Here is a 22,950-nt window from a genome sequence, read left to right as displayed (position 1 = left end):
TCATTATGAACATGGTGGATCTGAGCTTCAGCCTTCCCACCTCTAGGAGGATGATGGAAACGCATCGATGAGAAATGCCCACAAGGACCTCCAAGTAAGACAGTAAAGTGATCAGGCAGCCTGGTTTGCATGTAGCTGCCACTGTGACTATGCAACTCTTAGCCTTTCTGTGTTTTTATTTTTCTTCTCCCACTGGAAAGCTGAAGGATGCTAGAAGTGGAATAATGGTTGAGCAATCATGATTGTAGCCCTGGTATCAGCTAGGGGAGGGTGTATAGAACACTTTTTATACATTTGTGAACACCTTCCTTCTCTTCACTTCCCACAGCAACCCCCCTTCCCAACCAACCAAGGCAACAATAGAAGAGTGAGATGGCATGATGAAGACCATATTCACATTACTGTGTGGAAAGATGAAATTCCAACAGATAAGGAAATGGAGAACTGGTAAAATAAAACCTAAGAGAACTGGTTCAAAATCACAGTAAGAGTCCTGGAAAAATGTACATAATATGCTGGAGAGACAAGTTGGAGGGAATTGTGATAGTCTCATGCTCCGTACTTTGCTGGGGACAGGGGAACTTGCAATCTGTTATTTATTTATTTATTTACTAGAAGTAAACATCCTTGAACTAGTAAGGGCAGATTCAGAGAAGCAACAAAAAGGGAAAAGGCTCACTGCAGAGAGTCCAGGGGAGGTTTTATAAAGCAAAATTGGAAATTACAAGTGAAGGAATTGAAGCAATTCCCCACAGCATGGCTCAGTTTGACTCACATCGAATGTGTATATGTGGGGGGTGGGGAGGGATCATGTCTCTGGAGTCCTTGTCAGAGGGGCAGGCTGGGTCTGCATTAGATAGAAGCTCCCAGAACCTTAGAAAAGGAAAATCGTGTCAACCATCTTCAGTTAATTACTTGGAGGAGAGCTTTCGAATGGAGACAAAGGGGATTTAGAAAATCCATATTTGGCACAAATATAAGAAATCACGTCAATGGTCCTTTCTTTAGAATTCTTTTAAAGCTCAGTAGAAGGTCAGAACAGAACACTTGGTGAAGTCTGTTCTCCAGCCTTGACTCCATTTTGGCACTCTTCCCTACATCCTTCTTTTCACACTCAAGTTCCTTATGGGAGAAAATATAACAAGACTTGGCTACTGAATTTCATTCAGAGCCATTGAAGTGTTCCCTTCAGCCCAGTCTATGTAATAGAGGCTGGTCAAGCCACATGACAAGGCACAGGAAAGTGGGTGGCCTGGATCATTAGGGGCCTTTAAGCCTCCAACACTGTTGCAGTTGCTTTTGCTCCCTGTAGTCTCAGTGTGAAAAAGCAAGCCCAGTTCTTTGTCCACGATACTAGCAGTGCTTCTGCATTGAAGGCTGTCAGCTACAAGATTTATGATAAAGAGAACCAAAAAGTGTTTACTGAGGGAATTAACTATATGGAAATTCTGGTGGTGTAGTGGTTAAGAGCTACAGCTGCTAACCAAAAGGTCAGCAGTTCAAATCCACCAGGTGCCCCTTGGAAACCCTATGGGGCAGTTCTAACCTGTCCTTCAGGGTCGCTATGAGTCAGAATCCACTCAGTGGCAACAGGACTGATTTTTTATTTTTTAGTCTGGGGGCAGGAAGACAAACCAGGGGCTGGACCATCTTCTTTGGGATTAGAGTTCCTGGTACTTACTCTGCATCTCTTTCCTGCTGATATCCATCATTGTCAGCCCTTCTGTTGTACCCCACTCTGTGCAGAGTTAAGTTGAAGCCACAGCAAATGGAGCAGCTAAAGGTAATGTAGACTCAAGGCATGCTGTGTACCCACGCCCAGACCCACCTCTTTCTTCCCTACCCCGGTTTCCTCCTCACCACCACCACCACGACTGCCTCAGAGCTGCTATCTCCATCCCTGCTTTTGCAGCTGACCATGAACAAATGATATGATGGCTTTCAACAAGCTCTTGACCTCCAAAGCTTCCGCTTTGACCCAGGCACAGCTGACAGCAGTAATTCCTGGGCAGGTGAGGACAGAGGGGTATGCATGGGAGGGAGACTTAAGGATGCTAACTTGAAAGGGGTTGGTGCTGGTCTAGCTGGTCCATCTTAGCCTTCTGACTCCTTCTTCTTGGCTTCCTGAAGACTTGATCGACCATGATATTGACATGATCCTGAATCAAAGAAACTGCATAGTTGCCATACTGCAGATTGTAGAAGAGAATTTCCCTGAGGCGAGGCCACATGCCCAGTACTGGTATTTATGTAGAGGGATGGAAAGGATGAGATGAAGGGCAGATTTGTCTCCAGTGCCCTAAATAGTAACTGTTACTCTAACTCTTCTTCCCAAAAGCTGTTGTCCTTGAACTTGTACAGCAACAAATTGTACCAGCTGGATGGCCTGTCTATTATACCAAAAAAAAAAACCAGTTGTAGAGTTGATTCTAGCTCATAGTGACCCTATACAGACATTATACAGTAAGCCCCCAAAGTCAAGATCCTGAACCTCTCCAACAATGAGGTAAGAAGTGGAAGCCAGATCTAATTTGGTTGAGGGTGGGTGACAGTGCTCATCAGGGTGATGACAAGAGGCAGGAAGGTGCCTGTGGGTGAGGATGAGGGCTGGGGGTACAGGGGTTCAGATGTCTCTCTTTCCCTGGGACTCTTCTCCCTCATTCCTCCCCATTTTTCTCAGCTGAAGTCAGCCTAGGAATTGGAAAAGATGTAAGGGCCCCATCCCAGCCAGGGGCAGATGAAGGACAGGGTGGCAGCAGAGGAGCCATTTTCCCTTTCTTCCCTCCTTTCTCCCTAATTTCCACCACCCACAGTAAACTTCTTCCCCTTGCCTTTCCTTGGCTTTCTCTTTAGCCTCCACTCCTCTATGTCTCCCCTACCTAACTACACTCCATTTCTGTCCTCACCCCCTCCCTACCTCCTGAGCCTGCCTGGCCCATCTTCCTCCCCACGGCCATCCCTGGGGATGTCCTGGTCTTGTCCAGGGCCAGGCCTGGCAGAGCACTGGACACCTGGTGAGGGAGCAGAGCCATGGGCCCCACCCCATTCCGTCCTCCCTCCGGAGCCTTCCCTGGGGACTTGGAGGAAGGTGAGGCAGGGAGGGAAAGGATTCCCTGGAGCCTGGGCTCCACATGCTGCTTCTGTGTCACTGGAGAAGGGGGTCAGGGCTCTCCTGTGGGAGCTTCCCAGGAGGAAGGAGAGGGGGAGATGGGTATGGGGAGAGCGCCCACTAGCTCTCTCTGGGTGAGTCCATGGGAGAGGTGCCCAGGATGCTGGAGGGGAGGTTACACCCACTAGCTCTATCTGAGTGAGTTCATGTTTTACTTCTAGTTCTTGCTCATTTGAATTTTTTCAAAGACCATATCGTGTACACTCCTACGATTTACATACACGAAAATGGGAAATAGGCCTTTTCACACCTCTCACCATGCTTTCCCCAGCCTTCCCCTCCACTGTACTGCCCCCTCCCCCTTTCCAAAGGTGTACCGTTCTGGACGTCTCACTTTAGCACCTGCAGGGTGAGGGAGAGTAAACCTGTCTGCAAGCGCGTTCCTCAGAGAGCTGACCTGGGTGCTCCACGTTCTCGTTCTTTAGGGGGTTCAGCCATTTATTTTCACTTCCAAACAAACAGTAATAACACAGGATCTTACATCGGTTCTGTGGGTCCTTTCTCAGCACCTGGCAATTAGCAGTCCAGAATTGCAGGCAAATGTTGAACAGGACACTTGCACAATGTATTTTCCACACTTCTGTAATGTTTGAGCTTTAGACAACAAGAAGGCATAGCTTTTAAATGGAAATAGTAGTAGACCCAAATTTTCAAGTCACAATTCTGTAAGCGATGACATAGGTGAGGTACCACTAGCTTGCAAACTGTGTCTTTGATTTCCGGTTTTGCATAAGTTACTTCCTAACACTTGCCACTTTCAATTCTTTATGTATGAGTACACTGGGGATGCATATATTGGAGTGTGAATTTCTTAAAAATACAAGCTGAGGGAGGACTCGCCATTGCTTAAAGAGCAATTCCAATCTTATTCTTCCATGTAGTGCCTCAAGGACTGAAGACAAAGTCCTGTAGCTCTCTAAGCCTCAGTTTTCTCACCCAGAGAACAGAGCCACAGTGTGCACCTCTCAGCCATGCTGGGAGGAATAGAGGCTATCTCACCTGGCACAACTCTGGTGCTCCGAGCTCACGGGGTTCCCTTGTGGGCAGGGACCATAGAAACCATCTTCTGATCCCTCTACTTCCTCTCCATACATGATTGAGCTTTGCCATCCTCGACCCCCTTTCCTAGCCAGCACAGACATCACAGCCTCCGAGTCAACCACTGTCCTGCCAATTCCCTCAATTCCCTTTGGTTCCATCCTCCAAGCCAAATGCTAACTCTGCAGTCTTCTTCCTTATACCCATCTGTGTGCGTATTGTCCCCTATGTCAAGTTCTTGGGAGATAACTGTTGAGACAAAGTGTATGTTTTCCAAAATTATTTCTGAAATTGTGGGGCAATGAGTATTCTCATACTTTGTTTCTGAGCATCTAAATTGGCATATCAATTTCTTGGCATCACTTAGGACAATCTAATGATATACACACACATAAATGTATATGCTCACACTGGTATATAAATGGAATCATAATGTAGATACAGTTTTGTATTCATTTCATTTTTAAAAAATAATACTTTATCATGTTTTAGGTGAAGGTTTACACAGCAGTTAGGTTCCCACTCAACAATTTCTACTTAAATTGTTCAGTGACATTGGTTACATTCTTCACAATGCATGAACATTCTAATTATTTCAGTTCTTGTTGTTCCGCCTCCAATGATGTCGTTTCCCTGCCCCCACACATACATTCTGATTTTTGTTCTAAAGTAATTGTTGACCGTTTGGTCTCATATAGATGATTTTTTAAGTATCCATTTCACCTTAGTTTTCAAATTTATTCGCACAAAGTTTACAATATTCACTTATTATCCTTTAAGTTTTTGTAGAATCTGTGTGATATCTATTTTTTTATTGAGGTTAGGTTCATATAACATAAAATTAACCACTTTAATGGCATACAGTACATTCACAATGTTGTGCAACAATCACCTCTATCTAGTTACAAAATATTTTCATCACCCCAGAGTAAAACCCTACCTGTTCAGCAGTCATTCCCCACTTGCCCCTCCCCTCAGGCCCTCACACCCGATCTGCTTTATGTCTTCACCTGTTCTGGATATTCCATATGAATGAAATCATATAATAAGTTGCCTTGTATTTCTGGATTCTTTCACTTAGGATAATATATTTGAGGTTCACCCATGTTGTAACATATATTGGTACTTACTCCTTTTTATAGCCAAGTAATATTCTGTTGTATGTATACAACTTGTTTATCCATTCGTCTGTTGATAAGCATACTGATTGTTTCTACCTTTTGGTTATTGTGAGTAGTACTGATATGAATATTCATGTACAAATATTCGTTTGGGTTTGTTTTTCAATTCTTATGGGTAAATACATAGAAGTGAAATTGCTTAGTCATCTGGTAATTCCATGTTTAACTTTTCGAGGAACCTCCAAACTGTTTCCATAGTAGCCACACCATTTTACATTCCTAACAGGCATGTACGAGGGTTACAGTTTTTCCATATTCATGGCCACCCTTGATATTTTCTTTCTTTTTAATTATAGCCTTCCTTTGTTGTTGTTGTCAGATGCCATCCAGTCAGTTCCAACCCACAGCGACCCTATGTACAACAGAACGAAACACTGCCCAGTCCTGTGCCATTCTCACAATCATTGCTATATTTGAGCCCATTGTTGCAGCCACTGTGTCAATCCATCTTGTTGAGGATCTTCTTTTTTTTCGCTGACCCTCTACTGTACCAAGCATGATGTCCTTCTCCAGGGACTGATCCCTCCTGATAGCATATCTGATCCTAGTCAATGTGAAATTGTATCTCATTGTGGTTTTAACTTGCCTCCCTAAAGGGAATGTTGAGCATCTTTTCATGAACCTGTTGGCCATTTGTTTATCTTCTTTGAAGAAATGTCTATTCAAGTATTGTGCCCATTTTTAATTGAGATTAATCTTTTTTGTTGAGTTTTAAGAGTTCCTTATATATTCGGCATATTAAACCCTTATTTGATATAGGGTTTCCAAATATTTTCTCCCATTCTGTAGGCTGTCTTTTCACTTTCTTGATAATGCCCCTTAATGCAGAAAAGTTTTTAATTTTGATGAAGTCTAATTTATATATTTTTTCCTTTTTTAGCTAATGCTTTTGTGTAATGTCTAAGAAACCATTGCTGAATCCAAGGTCCTGAAGATTTGTCCCTGTTTTTTTTCTAAGAAATTTATAGTTTTAGCTCTTATATTTAGGTTTTGATCCATTTCGAATTACTTTTATACAATGAGGTAGGGACCCAAGGTCATTCTTTTGCATGTGGATAATCAGTTGTCCCAACACCATTTGTTAAAAAGACTTGTCTTTCTCCATTGAATGTTCATGGCAACCTTTTTGAAAATCAACTGGACATAGATATAAGGGTTTACTGATTCTCAATTCTATTCTATAGATCTGTATGTCTATCCCTATGCTAGTACACACTATTTTGATTACCGTAGCTTTGTGGTAAGTTTTAAAATCGGAAAATGTAAATCTTCCAGCTTTCTTGGTTTTTTTTTTGTTTGTTTTCTTTCAAGATTGTTTTGGATATTCGGGTCCCCTTGCAATTCCCTGTGAGTATGAGGATTGGCTTTTCCATTTCTGCAAAGAAGGTTGCTGGAAATTTGATAGAGGTTGCATTCAATCTGTGGATCACTTTGGGTAGTATTAACATCTTAACAATATGAAGTCTTCCAATCCATGAATACAGGATGTCTTTCCATTTTTTTTTTTTAGGTCTTCTTTGACTTCATTCAACAATTTTTTGTAGTTTTCAGACTGAAAAGGGAGTTCTGCCTTCATGGAATTTACAGTCTGATTAACTCACACTCCCTTCCTCTCCCTCACTGCCTGGCAGGGAAAATGAATAATTTTATATATTCAAAGAAAAAGAGAATATCCATTTATTGGGCAGGGTGTAGGGGCGAGAGAAAAGGAGTCAAGGAAAGCAGCTAGCATCTGCTTTCAGGTTGTGAATTGGGGAGGCTTCTTATAGAGGGGACTGTCTATCTTGAGCATCTTTCTTGACCTTCCTACCTCTGCCCCTCCCCAACCCGCCCATTTCGGTGGGCCCTGGGTTCTGAAGAAATAAATGAACGTAGAAGACTTTGGTATCCGTCCGCTCTGTCAAAACGGAGCTGATGTACTGACGTCACCGCCCGGAACTCCTGTACAAAAAACGGTAGGTTTGGTGGGGTGGGGGGGAGGAAGTCCTAGAAGAGAGGACCCATACCGAGACGCTTTTGCATCAGTCTGCTTCTCTCAAACGCTTCTTTCCCTGTATCCAGATCCCGCCCGTGTTCCAGTACCAGAAACGCCAGGTGGGCGGAACAGAGCTCACAGACACGGGAGAGGTGGCGCTATGCAAAGCTAGATATCATTCCGCCTCTTTAAGTCTAGATAACCGTACACTACACTCCAGCTACTCAGCTGCTGATTTTGGTATTGGGGACGTGGCAGGTCGGCTGAGGAAAAGGTAGATGTTAATTAGTGACTACCTGCTGGCACCTGAGGAGCTCTTGGGGCGGGAAGAAGGGAATACCAAAAAGTGACATTTATTTACTAATCACGGCCCTTAATCTGATGTGAAGCAGGTATCTTGCTCTCTGTCCCACGTGCTGGTCCATCCCCCAAACACAGTCGCCGCCATTGTCTCACATTATTGTGGCTATCTGAATGCTCGTCCCTCTTTCTGTAGGGCATGGCAACCCTTGAGACAAGGAAACGAGGAAACTACCTCTGATCCAAGAAGAACAGGTAAGTAAGAAAGCAAGCATATCAGGGTGTGGATGTGGGTATTGGAAATGAACGCTGGAAACGTGACCTGGTCATGGGGGGTGGGAGGTGAGAGGGAGGAGAGCGATGGGAATAATTGAGTGGCACACAACAAGAAATTAAAAATTATCCGCTTCTTGCTAGCTTGATTTCCAGACACTCACCCCACCTTCGACCATGTTTGAGAAGGAAAGGGATGTGTGTAGTAGCGGCTTCTAGCGGGAGGCTGGAGGACTGTAGGAGCAGGAGGGTTGCCGGCATTGGTGAGGACAGTTGTTTGGGAAGCCCTGGCCAGAAGAGGGTGTAACACGAGGTTGTAAATTTTTAATAATCAAGTCCCTGTATTCAAAAAGGGTCTCATGTCGTGGTTACTTGTCTGACCATATTCAACTAAATCACTCTCACTGTCTTTTCAGTTGGTCTTCGAGTGTGTATGCATGCGTTTATGTCTGTAGGTCTGTTCCTAAGTACTTCATATTTCTGTAAAGATCTGTAGGGAGCAGCAGACGTCAAGGGGTGGGGAGAAGGAAATTGTCCTTGTTTCTGTAGGGTGGGCAGTGCTTGGGGACCTCCTGAGGGGTGGGGGTGATAGAGGGATGAGACTAGAGCAGGTAGAGGTCTAGACCAACCTCCAAATCTTCAGCTTTCCAAGTATGTCCTTCTTTGCCTCCATTATGCTGCAGAAAAATGATACATTTTGGGTGAGGGGAAGGAAGCATAGGAACCTAGGTGAAATCTTGGGGTAATACCTTTCATTGTTTTCCCTGCCAACTTCCATGGCTTGTCTGCACATTCCATCCCTACTAACACGACCACTATCTTGCAGAGAAAGGGATGTTAGAGCATGTGTCTGCAGAGGAATTGTCAGACTTTAAGAATGGAGAGGGACGCTTGGAGATTTGGGGTTGTAGAGGAGAAAAAGAGGTAGGAAATGAGAGATAGGTACCTCTATCCAGAAGGAATCTGAGTCCTAGGTGCCAGTCTCTCTACCAAGGATTCAATCTCCAGTGTATCCTGTGTCTCCAATTGTGTATCTCTGTGTTTGTGTATCTCTGAGGGCAGGTCTGTCCCTAGGTCTTTGGAACTTTCAGTTGTTGTGCAGGTTTATAAGTGGCAACCCAAACTGAAGCTAGGAAATAATGAAGAAGAGAAAATTGTCTTGTATCAGTTAAGGTTGGTGTGAGGGTAGAGGAACGGGAAGTGATTAAGATGAGACAATTCTATCTCTTCCATTTTACCAGCTTTCCAATAACCCCTGTCTGGATCCCTGCTGATTTAGATTAGAAGTTTAGTGAGCTCTGAGGCACAGAATACTAAGATCTACAACTCTTCACTTGCTTTGCCTGCTCTCATGCTTCACCCTAGCCCAGTTCTGAGCTACAGAAGTGCCAAAGCAGTCTCTGAAGAGGAAATGATGAGCAATAGGGAGGAGGAGCAGCAGCCCTGAAGCAGGGCAGTAGAAGAATGAGGCCAGGAGGAGGCAAACAGCAGACAAACTATATCTGGAAAGACAAAGTCTGTCTACCCTTTCCTCCTGTTTGTTTGTCCATAGGTCTGACTGTAGGTCTGCCGAAGGGCTTGTCACAATTGGAAACAAGAAAAGGAGGAGAAAATTACTGCAGATCAGTACAGGTGGGTATGAGTGTGGAGACTGCCTGGGTAGACCTGTAAGATGAGGTAGTAGAGATCTGATAGGGTCCAGCAGGGTTCAAGATCCAATCTAGGGATTCCTCACTCTCTCTCATTCCCATCCAATTTTCTCATCCTCTCTATTTCTGTTTGGTGCCCAGAAAGGAGTTTGGTAGCACCTAGAAGCACAGGGAGACAGTGAAATGAGAGGTGAGAGAGTCCATTAATTATCTACCTCTTCCACCTAGCAATGAATCTCCATACTCTCTTGTCTCTCTGTGCTAATCTGTGTGGATTGACAAAACTGGAAGAGACTCAAAGCCCCGTTTCCTTCCTCAACCCCTAGGTCCACCTTCAGTGGCTGATCTGGTGGCCTTGAAGTGGCTGAAGACTACCACCCTCCACAGGGCTGCACCCGGGCATACAGCCATCCTTCCCTATCCTGAGTGATCTTCCTCTGAACATTGTCTATATCATTGGCAGAGCCTATGGTTGGAAAGGGGGCTGAATGACTACTGGACTTTGTATGAAAACACCAACCTTGGACAGACCTTCGGTCAAGGTTAAGATTGGGGTGGGGTTGCATAACTTGGCCTTGTCTTTTACTTGAACCATGACTGGTTCCAGGGCCAGGGCAAGAGCTAGATTATGGACTGGGGCTGGCCTGGAAGCTAGAATCAAGGGCCCTTCTAAAGCCAGAGCCAAGGCTAAGACCCAGGCCAAGGCAGTGGCTAGGGCAAAACCCAAAACAGGATCAGTGACTCAGGCCAAGGCTAGGGATGGAGCAGCATCCAAGACACAGACCATGACCCACAGTGAGGCTTTGGCTGTGACAAGGGGGGTGAGCAAAAAAAAAAAAGTCGTGGCTGAGACTAACGCAAAAATGGTGGCAGAACCCAGAGTAGTGCCCAGAACCAATTCAAAGGCCTTGGCTGGGTCCAGGGTCAGTGTCATGACCCAGTCTGAAGTCAAGGCTGGTGCTGACAGTGAGGCCAATATCAAGTCATGTGGGAAAGCTGATGATAAGGCCAGTATTGAGTCCGGGCCCCAGATAAAGGAAGAGGCCAGTGTCAAGTCCAGGGCTGGTAACGAAGCTGATATTGGGATCAAGTCCAATGATGAGGTTGAAGAAAATGTCTGCTCCTGGTTCTGGACTGGAGAAGAACCTAGTGTAGGGTCCTGGTTCTGGCCTGAAGAAGAGACCCCTCCTCAAGTTTATAAACCCCCACCAAAGATCAAAGAAATGCCCAAGCCCACACCCAAAACTGAACTTACTATAAAGCAAAAAGCAGCAGCATGGTCAAGGGCCAGGTATAGTGTCCTAGTTCCAATTGAGGGAGGGGAGCAATCTTTGCCACCAGAAGGGAATTGGACCCTAGTTGAGACCTTGATTGAAACTCCTTTGGGGATTCGGCCTCTGACCAAGATCCCACCCTATGGTGGGCCTTACTTCCAGACGTTAGCTGAGATCAAAAAACAGATTAGGTATAGGGAAAAGTATGGGCCCAATCCAAGAGCCTGCCACTGCAAACCACGTGGCTTTAGTTTAGATCCTAAAGAGTTCGATAAGCTTGTTGCTCTACTTAAGTTAACTAAGGATCCTTTCATTCATGAAATAGCTACGATGGTAATGGGTGTCAGTCCTGCTTATCCATTTACTCAAGATATAATTCATGATGTAGGTATTACTGTTATGGTTGAAAGCTTGATCAATAATCCTAATGTTAAAGAACACCCTAACCCACAAGAACACCCTAGAGCTCTAAATATGGTAGATGATAGCTCTGAGTTGTCTGAAGAATCAAAAAGGGAAGAGTCGTACATAAATCAAGTTTGTAAGGACATATTCTCCTATCCCTTGAACTCCCCTGTGCAACTGTCTGGACTAAAATTATTAGGGCACTTGAGTGTGAAATTTGAGGATCACCATATGATCATCAACTACATTCCAGATTTTCTTACCTTGTTGAACAAAGGAAGTGTTAAAACCAAGTTTTTTGTTTTAAAAGTGTTTTCATACTTAGCTAAAAATCAAGCCAATACAAGAGAATTGATCAGTGCCGAAGTACTGTCATCATTGGTTGCACCCTTTAACAAGAATGAGTCAAAGGCCAATATTCTTACTATCATTGAAGTATTTGAGAATATAAATTACCAATTCAAAAAGAGGGTGAAGCTGTTTACCAAGGAACAGTTCACTAAACATGAACTTATTTCCATATTTCAGGAAGCAAAACAGTTTGGTCAGAAACTCCAAGACTTAGCAGAGCACAATGATCCTGAGGTGAGAGATAAAATTATACGACTAATACTCAAACTCTGAATAGCCATATGTTCTCCAAAACCCTTGAACGATGTTTTTGATGTTGCGCTGTGAAACCAATGCATGTTAAAGTTATAAATTCAATACTTAAGTTATCTGTGTTGATTGACAGGATCAGTTTTATGGATACCAAATCATGCTCTCAGCATGAAATCTGGTGATTTTATTGTGCTTTGTAAATTGAGATATTTTAGTACTTTTGTAACATAGTCTGATAGTGAATCTATTTGTCCTTGAGTAAGCTATACATCGGTGATTTATATTGACCAAAGTGTATTCATTTGAGACTTCATTTATATGTTGTTAATAAAGTTGTGTGCTAAAACTGGTGAAAACATTGTCCTAGTTTTTTAGTTGAGAGTCTAGTCAGAAGGCAAAGGCACAGATAACACAAAGATGATGTATAGTTCTCTGTGTGTGTCTGTACAGGATTACAAACAAAACTCCACGTTGACAGATGCTTTTCATTTCAACATGTTCAAGGAAAAGAATCACTTTGTACACAAAAAGACAGGACCATGGTACCAGTTGACAGCAAGCCCCAGCTGACAGGGCTCCCAAGTGAGGAATGAGCCCCAGATCTGGGCAGCACTGGGGAAGGGGGTGAGGATACAGACTCAGGAGGAAGGGAACACAGATGCTTTCATTCCAGCCCGGGCCCCAAAACTTGTGCTGGGACTTTGATATTGGATGGCTCATCTGAATACCTTGAAGTTTTTAAACTTTCGTGGGGATTCCTGGTTCCACCCGCATTCAGTAATACCATGGGCAACTGACTAGGAAGTGTGCTTCTGAAGGGACTCAGCCCCACTGTGCCTCCAATAGCCCCCTCCCCATCGAAGGGCACCAGGTTTGTTGCTTCATCTGAGGCTTCCTCCCCCTGCAGTCCTAGGCCTCAGAGGAGGGTCTTTCTGGTACCTACGTACAGAAACTGTCTTATGGATATTCTCACCTGACCCACTTTGGGGACTGTTTACTCTCATCCTTGTATTTGTTTGCTAGCTAATGCTTTGGACTTGGCGATTTGCACCTATACTTGGCAGCTGCCCTTTGTTTGTGCTGATCCCTCTTGGTCAGATCTCAGCACTATCACACAGCCACAGGATATCAAAGCACTTTAGAAAAGTGTAGTTAGGAAGAAATTAATTCCCCTAACCCCACTAATCTAGCTATTTCTTTGCACAGCTTACAGATTTGAAGCCATGTTGTCTATACTACCTCAGCTCCTCCTGTTTGTTTATCAAAAGTTAGGTTCTGGCTGGGGGCTTGTGATATGGAATGGCAGAGTATAGAATGGGACTTAGGGGGCACCTCTGCCTTTCCTTCCCCCTGCTCCTTTGCTGTTATTATCCTCTCCCCTTCGTTGCCCAGAACTGGGAAATACAGGTTTTAGGATCACTGTAAAGTGCTGGTCTTTCTATTGAAATTCCAGTGTCCCCTAACTATGTATTTGGAGAAAGGCCTAAACTGAAAGTCTCAACATGATGTCATGGACCTCTAGTTTTTGCAGCTCTCCCTGGTTTAGTTTCTATTAGGGCCAGGTCTGAACCTGTCTTTCCTACATCTGGGAATTAGAATACAGGACACCAGCCACACTTGTGCATCAAGGGTGAAAAAAAAAAGCAGGATACATTTTTGCAATGTGTAGCTGTAATTTAGGTCATTTTTAAAGTTCTTTATAATTTGTTTTTTTAATCCACAGAGTTCCCCTAGCCTGGAATTCCAGCTGTGGGTACTGCTCTCTGAGTTGGGAATCTTCACAATGCAATCCGACCAGACCCTTTGAAAATATTGTCTCAAATGCCTTGTGGAGAAGACACTTAATCAGTTTATGCTATGGAATTTTCCAACCTTAGCTAAAGAGAAGGGTGAGTGTGGGGTGTGTGTGTGTGTGTGTGTGTGTGTGTGTGTGTGTAGTCAAGCAAGAAGCTGATGGTCTCTTCCTCAGTGGGACTTACGGGAGATAGGATCATCCTTCAAATTGTTCCTAGGGTGTGCTTGAAGTCAAAACCTCATTGCTTGCCCTACCTTCTTGTGTCCTTCTCCCTTTCTGGAAAAATAATTTGAGCAAGCCCATGTAGTGTCAGGGCTGGTCCAGATGTTACCTATCTTAAAATGTTGCTGCCTGGGAACAAAAATCAGTGTGAATTCTTCATCTTCTTATACCACAGCTGGACTATTAGCACCAATTGGCCCTCTACCCCATCTCCAACTTTAAAAGAGCAACCTTCAATGGGAGCTCATCTATAAAGTACCACCAGATTCTTTAGCAAGTCTTTCAAGATTCTGCACCCTTCAGCACCTTTCCATTTTTCCCTATATATCCCTTCATATGGCCTGCACTCAAACCATACTGGACTATTTGCTGTTCCCTTATTATATTATGTACTTTCCTACTTCTGTACTTTCCCCATGCTCTTCACTCATCCTAAAGTGCTCTTACAACCCTTTTCATGTCTGTGGGAAAGCTATTCATTCTTATAGGCTCAGCTCAAATGCCAGGATTTTTTTTAAGTCTTTTAAGTCTTTCCTGACACTCTTAGCCTCTCCGCCCCCATGTTGGAATTCTTTATTTTGTGTCTTTATACCTTGTATGGGAATCTTTTTTCTTATTTAAGCCAGAGCTTTCATTTAGGGACAGAGAAAGAAGCTTGGGCTTTGGGAGTTGTGAATCAAACCCTGGTATGTCTGACTACAAAGTCTGAACTTTTTATTATGTATAATAATAATAATTATTATTAGTAACATTTACTGAATTCTTACTATATGCCCGATACTGTTCTAAATGCTTTATTATATTAACTCACTTAACTCCCAGAACAGCCCTATAGAGTAGGTACTCTTGTTATCCACATTTTACGTATGAGGAAGCTGATGGGGTAAGTAACTTGGCCAAGATGACTGAGCTGTTTAGTAGTAGAGCTGAGATTCAAACCTTTGCAGTCTGAATCTAGAGCTAGCATGTATAATCACTTTGTACCTTTGTACTCCTAGGACTAACTATCAATTAAAAACCATCAGCAGCAGCAGCAGGAGCAGCAGCAGCAACAGATCCTCTGTACTGCACAGCTCCTAGTGAAGTATTCTGCCCATCCCAAACTTAAACCTGAGTGTTATTAGACCTCCTATCCCTTATTTCTGCTGCCTTCTCCCTTTGTCAGCCGTCTCCTGGCATACTCAATTAAGTATTCACGGTCCATCACTTTCACTGCTTTTGTGCCAATATCCTGTACTGCATTGTCCCATTGTCCTGATGTTACAAGCACCTAGGAAAACCAGTGGCTTGCCTCTTTTCTTCTTTCACGCATATTGCTTGACACTCTTAGAGAGAGTCACAAAATTCTTATATATATATATATATGAATTTATTAAACATTTCCAACCTCAACTTGGCACTGTAATCCTGTATTATCTGAATCAGCTTGCTTTCCCATTCATTTTAATGACTATTTCACTTCTGTTCACCTCAAACTCCTAAACTCCCTACCCCTTTATTGTCTTTTCCTTCCTTTTCAACATATGATTTTTGAAAGAAAACAGAATTAAAAAAAAAAACCTCCTTCAACTCCCTGCCCCCAAGTCCAAAACTTACCTGCATCTGCATATAACCTTTCTTTTCTCCCAGTACAGTGGTGAAGATGTCCCTCCTCTTACCTAATTTCATTCTATTTTCTTTGAATCCCATCCCATTCCATCTTCTCAGGGACTTGCCTTACTGATGATTCCCACTCTCTCATGTATTTTTAACCCCACTCTTTGTAGGTTCCTTCATGTCTGTATGGGGATTCTGTATAGGGAAATGTATACATTTTTCGCATTGGAAGGGATAAAATAATACCTTTCCCTAACTCTAAAACCACACACTTTGCCAGCTACCATCCTATGTCTCTCCACCCTTTCACACTAAAATTTTGAGTTTTCTAAATTTTTATTTCTGCTGTCTCATATCCTACTCAGTCCTCACCCAATTGTAGTCTAGGTTCTTTGCCTATCACTCTGCTGTAACTTCGCACCCAAGGTCAACAAAACCCCCATATTCCCTAAAGAAAAGGACAGTTTAAAACTTTTAATGTATGTTGTTAGGAAATAATGCTGCTTCTCCACTTTTGGTGTGTCCTTCCATGTGATGGGAGCTTCATTATAATAATATCTCTGGCTTTTCTGTGCCCCCCCCCCTTACCCTTGCCTTTCCCTCTTTCCTTTTTCTTTGGAAGATGGCCTTTCTACAGAGGGCTGTGTCCTACTCTGCCCCTAACACCACAAGATTCAATTAGCCCCATTGTAGTTAGTTGTCTTAATTCAGTTAGGGCAGTTCCCACGGTCATATCTGACTTACATAAAACAGCAATCGAAGCAGTCTTCAAGGATGCTGGGACTTCCTTCACAAATTTGTTCCTAATAGTTGAGGCAAATTGAGTTGTTTGTCTTTTTATTATTTAGTTGTAGGAGTTCTTTATATATCCAGGGTGATAATCCTGTTTCAGATATGTTTTGTAAATATTTTCTGCCAGTCAACGACTTGCCTATTCTTTTTCTTAATGATGTCTTTTGATGAGCTGAGCTTTTTCTATTCTGATGAAGTCTAGATCAAATTTTCTTTATGGTTATTGTTTCTGCATTTTGTTGAAGAACCATTTGCCTTCACCAAGTTGTGAAAATATTCTTCTGTGTTTTTTTTTTCTAGAAGAATTAAATTTTGTGTTTGGTATGATAGAAACGTGAGATTCATTTTTTTTTTTGCATAATGTTTGTTGAAAAGACTTTCCTTTCCCTATTGGATTGCTTTTGTACCTTTCTCAAACAGCAAATGACTGTGTAATTAAAAGTCTATTTTTGGAATCTCTGTTTTATTCTATGGATATATTTGTAAGTGGTTAAGAGCCCACCAACTGCTCCTTGGAAACCCTATGAGAGCAGTTCTACTCTGTCCTATAGAGTCACTATGAGTTGGAATTGACTCGATGGCAACGGATTTGGTTTTGGTATGTGAACTAGACTACACTCTTTTGATCCTTGTAGCGTTATAGTAAATGCTGAATTCAGGAAGTGTAAGCCCTCCAACTTTTTTTCTTCTTTTCCAAGATTACTTTGAATATTCTAGGTCTCTGCACTTCTGAATAAATTTTATAAATTAGCTTGTCAATTTCTACCAAAAAAAAGAAAGCCTTCTGGCGCAATGAAAATTTTGGTGGCATGGTAGTTAAGAGCTCAGACTGCTAAACAGAAAGGTCAGCATTTCCAATCCACTTTCTAGGCACCCCTTGGAAACTCTACGAGGCAGTTCTCCTCTGTCCTGTAGGGTCGCTATGAGTCGGAATTGACTCCACAGCAATGGGTTTGGTTTTGGTTTCTAGTATGATTATGATAGGGATGGTTTTGCATCTGTAAATAAATCTGGGGAAAAGTGACATCTGAACAATGAGTTATCCAATCCATGAACATGGTATATGGCTCCATTTATTTAGGTCTTCTTTAATTTCTTTCAGCAGTATTTTGTAGTTTTCAGATGGAGTGGGTACATTGCATAACATTTGCTCAATTTATTTTATGTATCTTCGTGTTATAAATGAATTTTTTGATTTAATCTTGTTTCTAGTACATTAAAACATTTTAAATGTTTTTATATATTTAATCTTATATCCTGTAAGCTGCTAGATGTGCTTGTTAGTTCAAGTAGGTGTTCTGTACATTTTGTAGGAATTTTAATGTAAACAATTATGTCATCATAATTAAAGTGCTCAGCTGATAATTGAAAGGTTATCGGTTCAAACCCACCAGCCACTCTCTGGGGGAAAGATGTGGCAGTTTGCTTCCATAAAGATTTATAGCCTTGGAAACCCTATGGGGCAGTTCTACTGTCTTATAGGGTCAATGTGAATCAGAATCAACTCCACGGCAGTGGCTTTAGTGAGCATGGAGAGGTATATCACTGTGGTTTTTATTTGCATTTCCCTAATGAATAAATTCATGGTGACTCCATGTGTTACAGAGTAGAACTGCTTCGTGGGATTTTCTTGGCTGTAATCTTTACAGAAACAGATTGCCAGCCCTTTCTTTTGTGGCTTTTCTGTGTGGGTTCAAACCACCAATCTTTAGGTTAGTAGTCAAGTGCAAACTGTTTGCGCCACCCAGGGGGTCACAATGAGTTGGAATAGACTCCAGAGCACCAGGCTTTGTCTTTTTTCTTTGACTTATGGACTAATGGCGCCACCCATCTGTCATTTTGTCGTTCTGTGGTAATTTGTGTGTTGCTATGAGACTGGAAGATATGCAGCCAGATTCACATACCAGCAGGGTCACTCATGGTGGATAGGTTTCGGTAGAGCTTCCAGACTAAGACTAAGAAGAAAGGCCTGGTGATCTACTTCCAAAATTAGCCAATGGAAATTCTATGTATAACAACAGAATATCGTGCTAGCAAAATTTTGCTGAAGATAATTTTTTAAATAACATTTTATTGTGTTTCAGGTGAAAGTATACACAGCAAATTAGGATCCCCTTTAAGAGTTTTTATACAAATTGTTCTGTGCCATTGGTTACAATTTTTATAATGTGTCAGCATTCCACATCTGCAGATTCAACAAACCTCAGATGGGAAATACAAAGTAGTTCCCCCCTTATTCGCAGTTTCACCTTCTGCAGTTTCAGTTACTCGCGGTCAACTGTGGCCCCGGCTTGGCTGGAGCCGTTGCGTGCTCCACGCGCACCTGTTCAGCGCCCACGTACCGGGATCTGGCTACCCACAATCCTCAGACCTTCACCTCCTAGTCTTCTTTTTTAGAGGGCTTATAATTTTTTTTTTTTATAGGCTGGGCCGCTCTCCGTGTGCGGGAGAGAACATGCTGCCCAGGGTGGGGCCTTGGCAAAGGAACAGGCGTGGGGATGGGGCCGGGTTCTTCACTGCCCCTGTTTTATATGTGTGGATTTTGGTACCCGCTGAGGTCCTGGAACCAGTCTCCCTCAGATACTGAGGGACAACCGTATTTCCATTTTGTTTGTTCCATTTTCATTGACCTAGTTTCCCCTCCCCTCTTTGCTGTCTCACCTTTGCTTTTGGGTAACTGTTAACCAGATTGGTCTCATATAGTTAATTGTTTAAGGGAGCATATTGCACACAGGTGGAATTGTTTATTTTATAAGCCAGTCTATTATTTGGCTGAAAGGTGACCTGCAGAAATAGCTTCAATTTCAAGTTCTGAGGATACTTTTAAAATGACTGCATACATGCATTGGCAGGGAACTACCAGAAGTTCAAACCAGATTCAGAAGAGGATGTGGAATAAGGGATATCATTGCTGATGTCAGATGGATCTTGGGCAAAAGGAGAGAATATCAGAAAGATATTTGCCTGTATTTTCTCGACTTCACAAATACATTCAACTGTGTGGATCATAACAAACTATGGATGACATTACAAAGAATGGGTATTTCTGAACACTTAATTGTGCTCATGCAGAACCTGATACGGATCAAGAGGCAGTCGTTCGAACACAGCAAGGGGATACTGCGTGGCTTAAAATTGGAAAAGGCATTTCACAGGATTGTATTCTTTAATCATACTTATTTTATCTGTATAACCAACAACAACAACCCAGTGCCGTCGAGTCGATTCCGACTCATAGTGACCCTACAGGACAGAGTAGAACTGCCCCACAGAGTTTCCAAGGAGTGCTTGGCAGATTTGAACTGCTGACCATTTGGTTAGCAGCCGTAGCACTTAACCACTACGCCACCATTCTGTATACTGAACAAATAATCTGTGAAGCTGGACTACATGAAGAAGAACATGGCATCAGGATTGGAAGAGGACTCATTAGCAATCTCTGATATGCAGATGACACAACCTTGTTGCTGAAAGTGAAGAGGACTTGAAGCACTTACTGATGAAGATCAAAGACTACAGCCTTCAGTATGGATTACGCCTGAGTGTGAACAAAAGGAAAATCATTTTAGTTTTTTTAAGACCTAGGAGCTTATAAACTAGACTGATAAACAACATCATGATAAGCTAAGAAAAAACTGAAGCTGTCAACAATTTCATTCTCCTTGGATCAATAATCAGTGTTCATGGAAGCAGCAGTCAAGAAATTGCACTGGGAAAATCTGTCAAATTCCTCCTTAAAGTTCTAAAAAGCAAAGATGTCATTTTGAGGACTGAGGTTCACCTGACCTGAGCCATAGTCTTTTCAATCAACTCATATGCTTGTGAGAGCTGGATAGTGAAAAAGGATGAGAGAAGACGACTAGATGCTTTCGAATTGTGGTCCTGGCAAGGAATATTGAATATACCATGGACTTCCAAAAGAATGAATAAATCAGTCTTAGAAGAAATACAACCATAATGCTCTTTAGAAGCAAGGATGGTGAGACTTCAACTGGCCTACTCTGAACACCACATCAGATAAAACCAATCGCTAGAAAAGGACATCATGTTTGGTAAAGTGTTTGTTGCTCACTGCCATTGAATTGAGCCCAACTTGTGGCAACCCCATGTGTGCATAATAGAACCGCTCCATAGCATTTTCAAGGCTGTGACCTTTTGGAAGTATATCATCAAGCCTTTCTTCCTGTGTTAAAGCAGAGGGTCACCAAAAATGATGGAAACTCTCAGTGTGATGAATTGACACAAGAGCCACAAAAAAGGATTCAAACATACCAACAATCATGAACATGTTACAGGACTGGGCAAGGTTTCGTTTTGTTATACATAAGGTCACCCTTGTCCTTGAACTTAAAATACATGTGTGTAGATAACACATGATCACACACATATAGGTAATTAAGGTATGAATAATATGGTCCTTGTAAAAGCTTGTAGTTTTAAACAGGTAAAGGTTACTGTGGGTTGCTACTCAGGGTATGCTTCAGAGAAAAGAGACCCACTTAAGTTGGACTCTGAAGGGTAGGAAGGGGTGGTGAAGTGAAGAAAAGCATGGAGTTGGGAAAGGTGTTCCTGTGGGAGTGAGGTATCCAGTGTGTGTGTAGTCGGAGGGAAATATGTATAGAGGGATAGAGAAGATGAGGTTAGTTTTGAAAAGCTGAAGTTGCATTTTGCAACTCCAAATACAGGTGTTTCTGCGATACTGCCTAAGGGGTAAAATAACAGCACAGGAAACTTCTCAAGTTTAGTGAAGTTATGGTAGCCCATGGTAAGTGTTAAGGGGATAACATGCAGCCATTAAAAATGATGATATACAGTGAAACCTGTGGGAGCTGGAACTCGACGGGACTGCCTTGCTTTTCCAGGTCTAGTAAATTTTCTGCCTTTGACAGGGTGCAGCTTACCAGTTTTCTCTATTAGTGGAACATATTTGAGATTTCCTTCTCTGACAGATTTCCGCCTTACAGAGGTTCTGGATTTTGCAGATTTTACTGTATAAGTTTTAAATTAACTAGAAAAAATCCTGATGCTCCTATTTTCGGTGAAATAGAGAAGACTGCTATCCTAAATGGAAAGTGTGTTCCCATTTTCAAAACTAATGAGCGTGAATAGACCGAATTTCTATGTCAATTTATATGATTTGATTGTGGTAAATTCTGCAATGGTATAAAACATGCCATAGGAATAATGAGGTGCAAGAGACTACAACTTCAAAAGATGGCAGTTCTTTTGCATGGTTATTTATAGGGAAAAAGCTGATACTAGCAAAGATACTGAGTTTATTTAACACGTTTTTCACATTCACAAAGATTGCAGCATAGAGGAGCAAAAGTCAGGGATAAAGTTGATTTGGGGAGGTAGTCCAGGTTTATGGGAAATACACAATTTTTTATTTTCAGGAAAAGAACTAGACATTGTGACGCTGTTATTTTTGGTTTGTCTCAGGGTGCAAAGAATGGCAATTCCAGAACACTTAATTGTGCTCATGAGGAACCTTTATACAGATCAAGAGGCAGTCATCTGAACAGAACAAGGGGATACTGTGTGGTTTAAAATCAGGAAAGGTGTGTGTCAGGTTTGTATCCTTTCACCATACTTAGTTTGTATGCTGAGCAAATAATCCAAGAAACTGGACTCTATGAAGAAGAATGCGGTATCGGGATTAGGGGAAGACTCATTAACAACCTGCGATATGCAGTTGACACAACCTTACTTGCTGAAAGTGAAGAGGACTTGAAGCACTTACTGATGAAGATCAAAGACTACAGCCTTCAGTATGGATTACACCTCAACATAAAGAAAACAAAAATTCGCAATCTGGACCAATCAGCAACATCATGATAAATGGAGAAAAGATTGGAGTTGTCAAGGATTTTATTTTGCTTGGATCTACAATCAACACCCATGGAAGCAGCAGTCAGGAAATCAAAGGACACATTGTATTTGGCAAATCTGCTGCAAAAGACCTCTTTAAAGGGTTGAAAAGCAAAGATGTCACTTCTAGGACTAAGGTGCGCCTGACCCAAGCCATGATATTTTCAATCTCCTCATACGAATGTGAAAGCTGGACAGTGAATAAGGAAGAGAGAAGAATTGATGCTTTTGAATTACGGCACTGGTGAAGAATATTGAATATACCATGGACCACCATAAAAACGAATGAGTCTTTCTTGGAAGAAGTGTAGCCAGAGTGCTTCTTGGAAGCGAGGACAGTGAGACTTTCTCTCACATACTTTGGACGTGTTATCAGGAGGGACAAGTCCCTGGAGAAGGACATCACGCTTGGTAAAGTAGAGGGTCAGGGAAAGAGGAAGACCCTCAATGAGATGGACTGACACAGTGGTTGCAACAATGTGAGGATGGCGCAAGACCAGGCAGTGATTTTTTTCTGTTGTACATAGGATCGCTATGAGTCGATGCACCTAAGAACAACAGAGTGCGAAGAACTTTTTTCTACCTGACTTTAGTATGTGAAGGTTATGGAAGTAGGGCAAAGTGGCAGTTTAGCCTCTGTGTACATACCATGGGGTGGCCATGAGTTGGGGGACGACTCAACCGCAGCTAACAACAATACATACCCTGGTGGTGTAGTGATTAAGTGCTACGGCTGCTAACCAAATGGTCAGTGGTTCAAATCTGCCAGGCACTCCTTGGAAACTCTATGGGGCAGTTCTACTCTGT

General features: G+C 42.4%; 1 protein-coding gene across 1 annotated transcript; it reads left to right on the top strand.

Moving 5' to 3' along the window:
• Positions 1–10,448: 10,448 nt before the first annotated feature.
• On the top strand, positions 10,449–18,656 carry ARMCX5 (armadillo repeat containing X-linked 5). The gene is made up of 2 exons (XM_049871445.1): positions 10,449–11,849; positions 18,531–18,656. Exons 1-2 carry the CDS (start codon positions 10,449–10,451, stop codon positions 18,654–18,656), a joined length of 1,527 nt encoding a protein of 508 aa, XP_049727402.1.
• Positions 18,657–22,950: the final 4,294 nt, after the last annotated feature.

Source organism: Elephas maximus, chromosome X (genome assembly GCF_024166365.1).
Source record: "Elephas maximus indicus isolate mEleMax1 chromosome X, mEleMax1 primary haplotype, whole genome shotgun sequence".
Lineage (NCBI taxonomy): Eukaryota > Metazoa > Chordata > Mammalia > Proboscidea > Elephantidae > Elephas > Elephas maximus.
This window is presented reverse-complemented; position numbering and strand designations above follow the sequence as displayed.

Coding starts and splice junctions, on each gene's coding strand:
- ARMCX5 (XM_049871445.1), top strand. CDS start 10,449: ATGGTGGCAGAACCCAGAGTAGTGCCCAGAACCAATTCAAAGGCCTTG. Junction 11,850..18,530: donor CAGAGCACAATGATCCTGAG/GTGAGAGATAAA, acceptor CACCTTCTGCAG/TTTCAGTTACTCGCGGTCAA.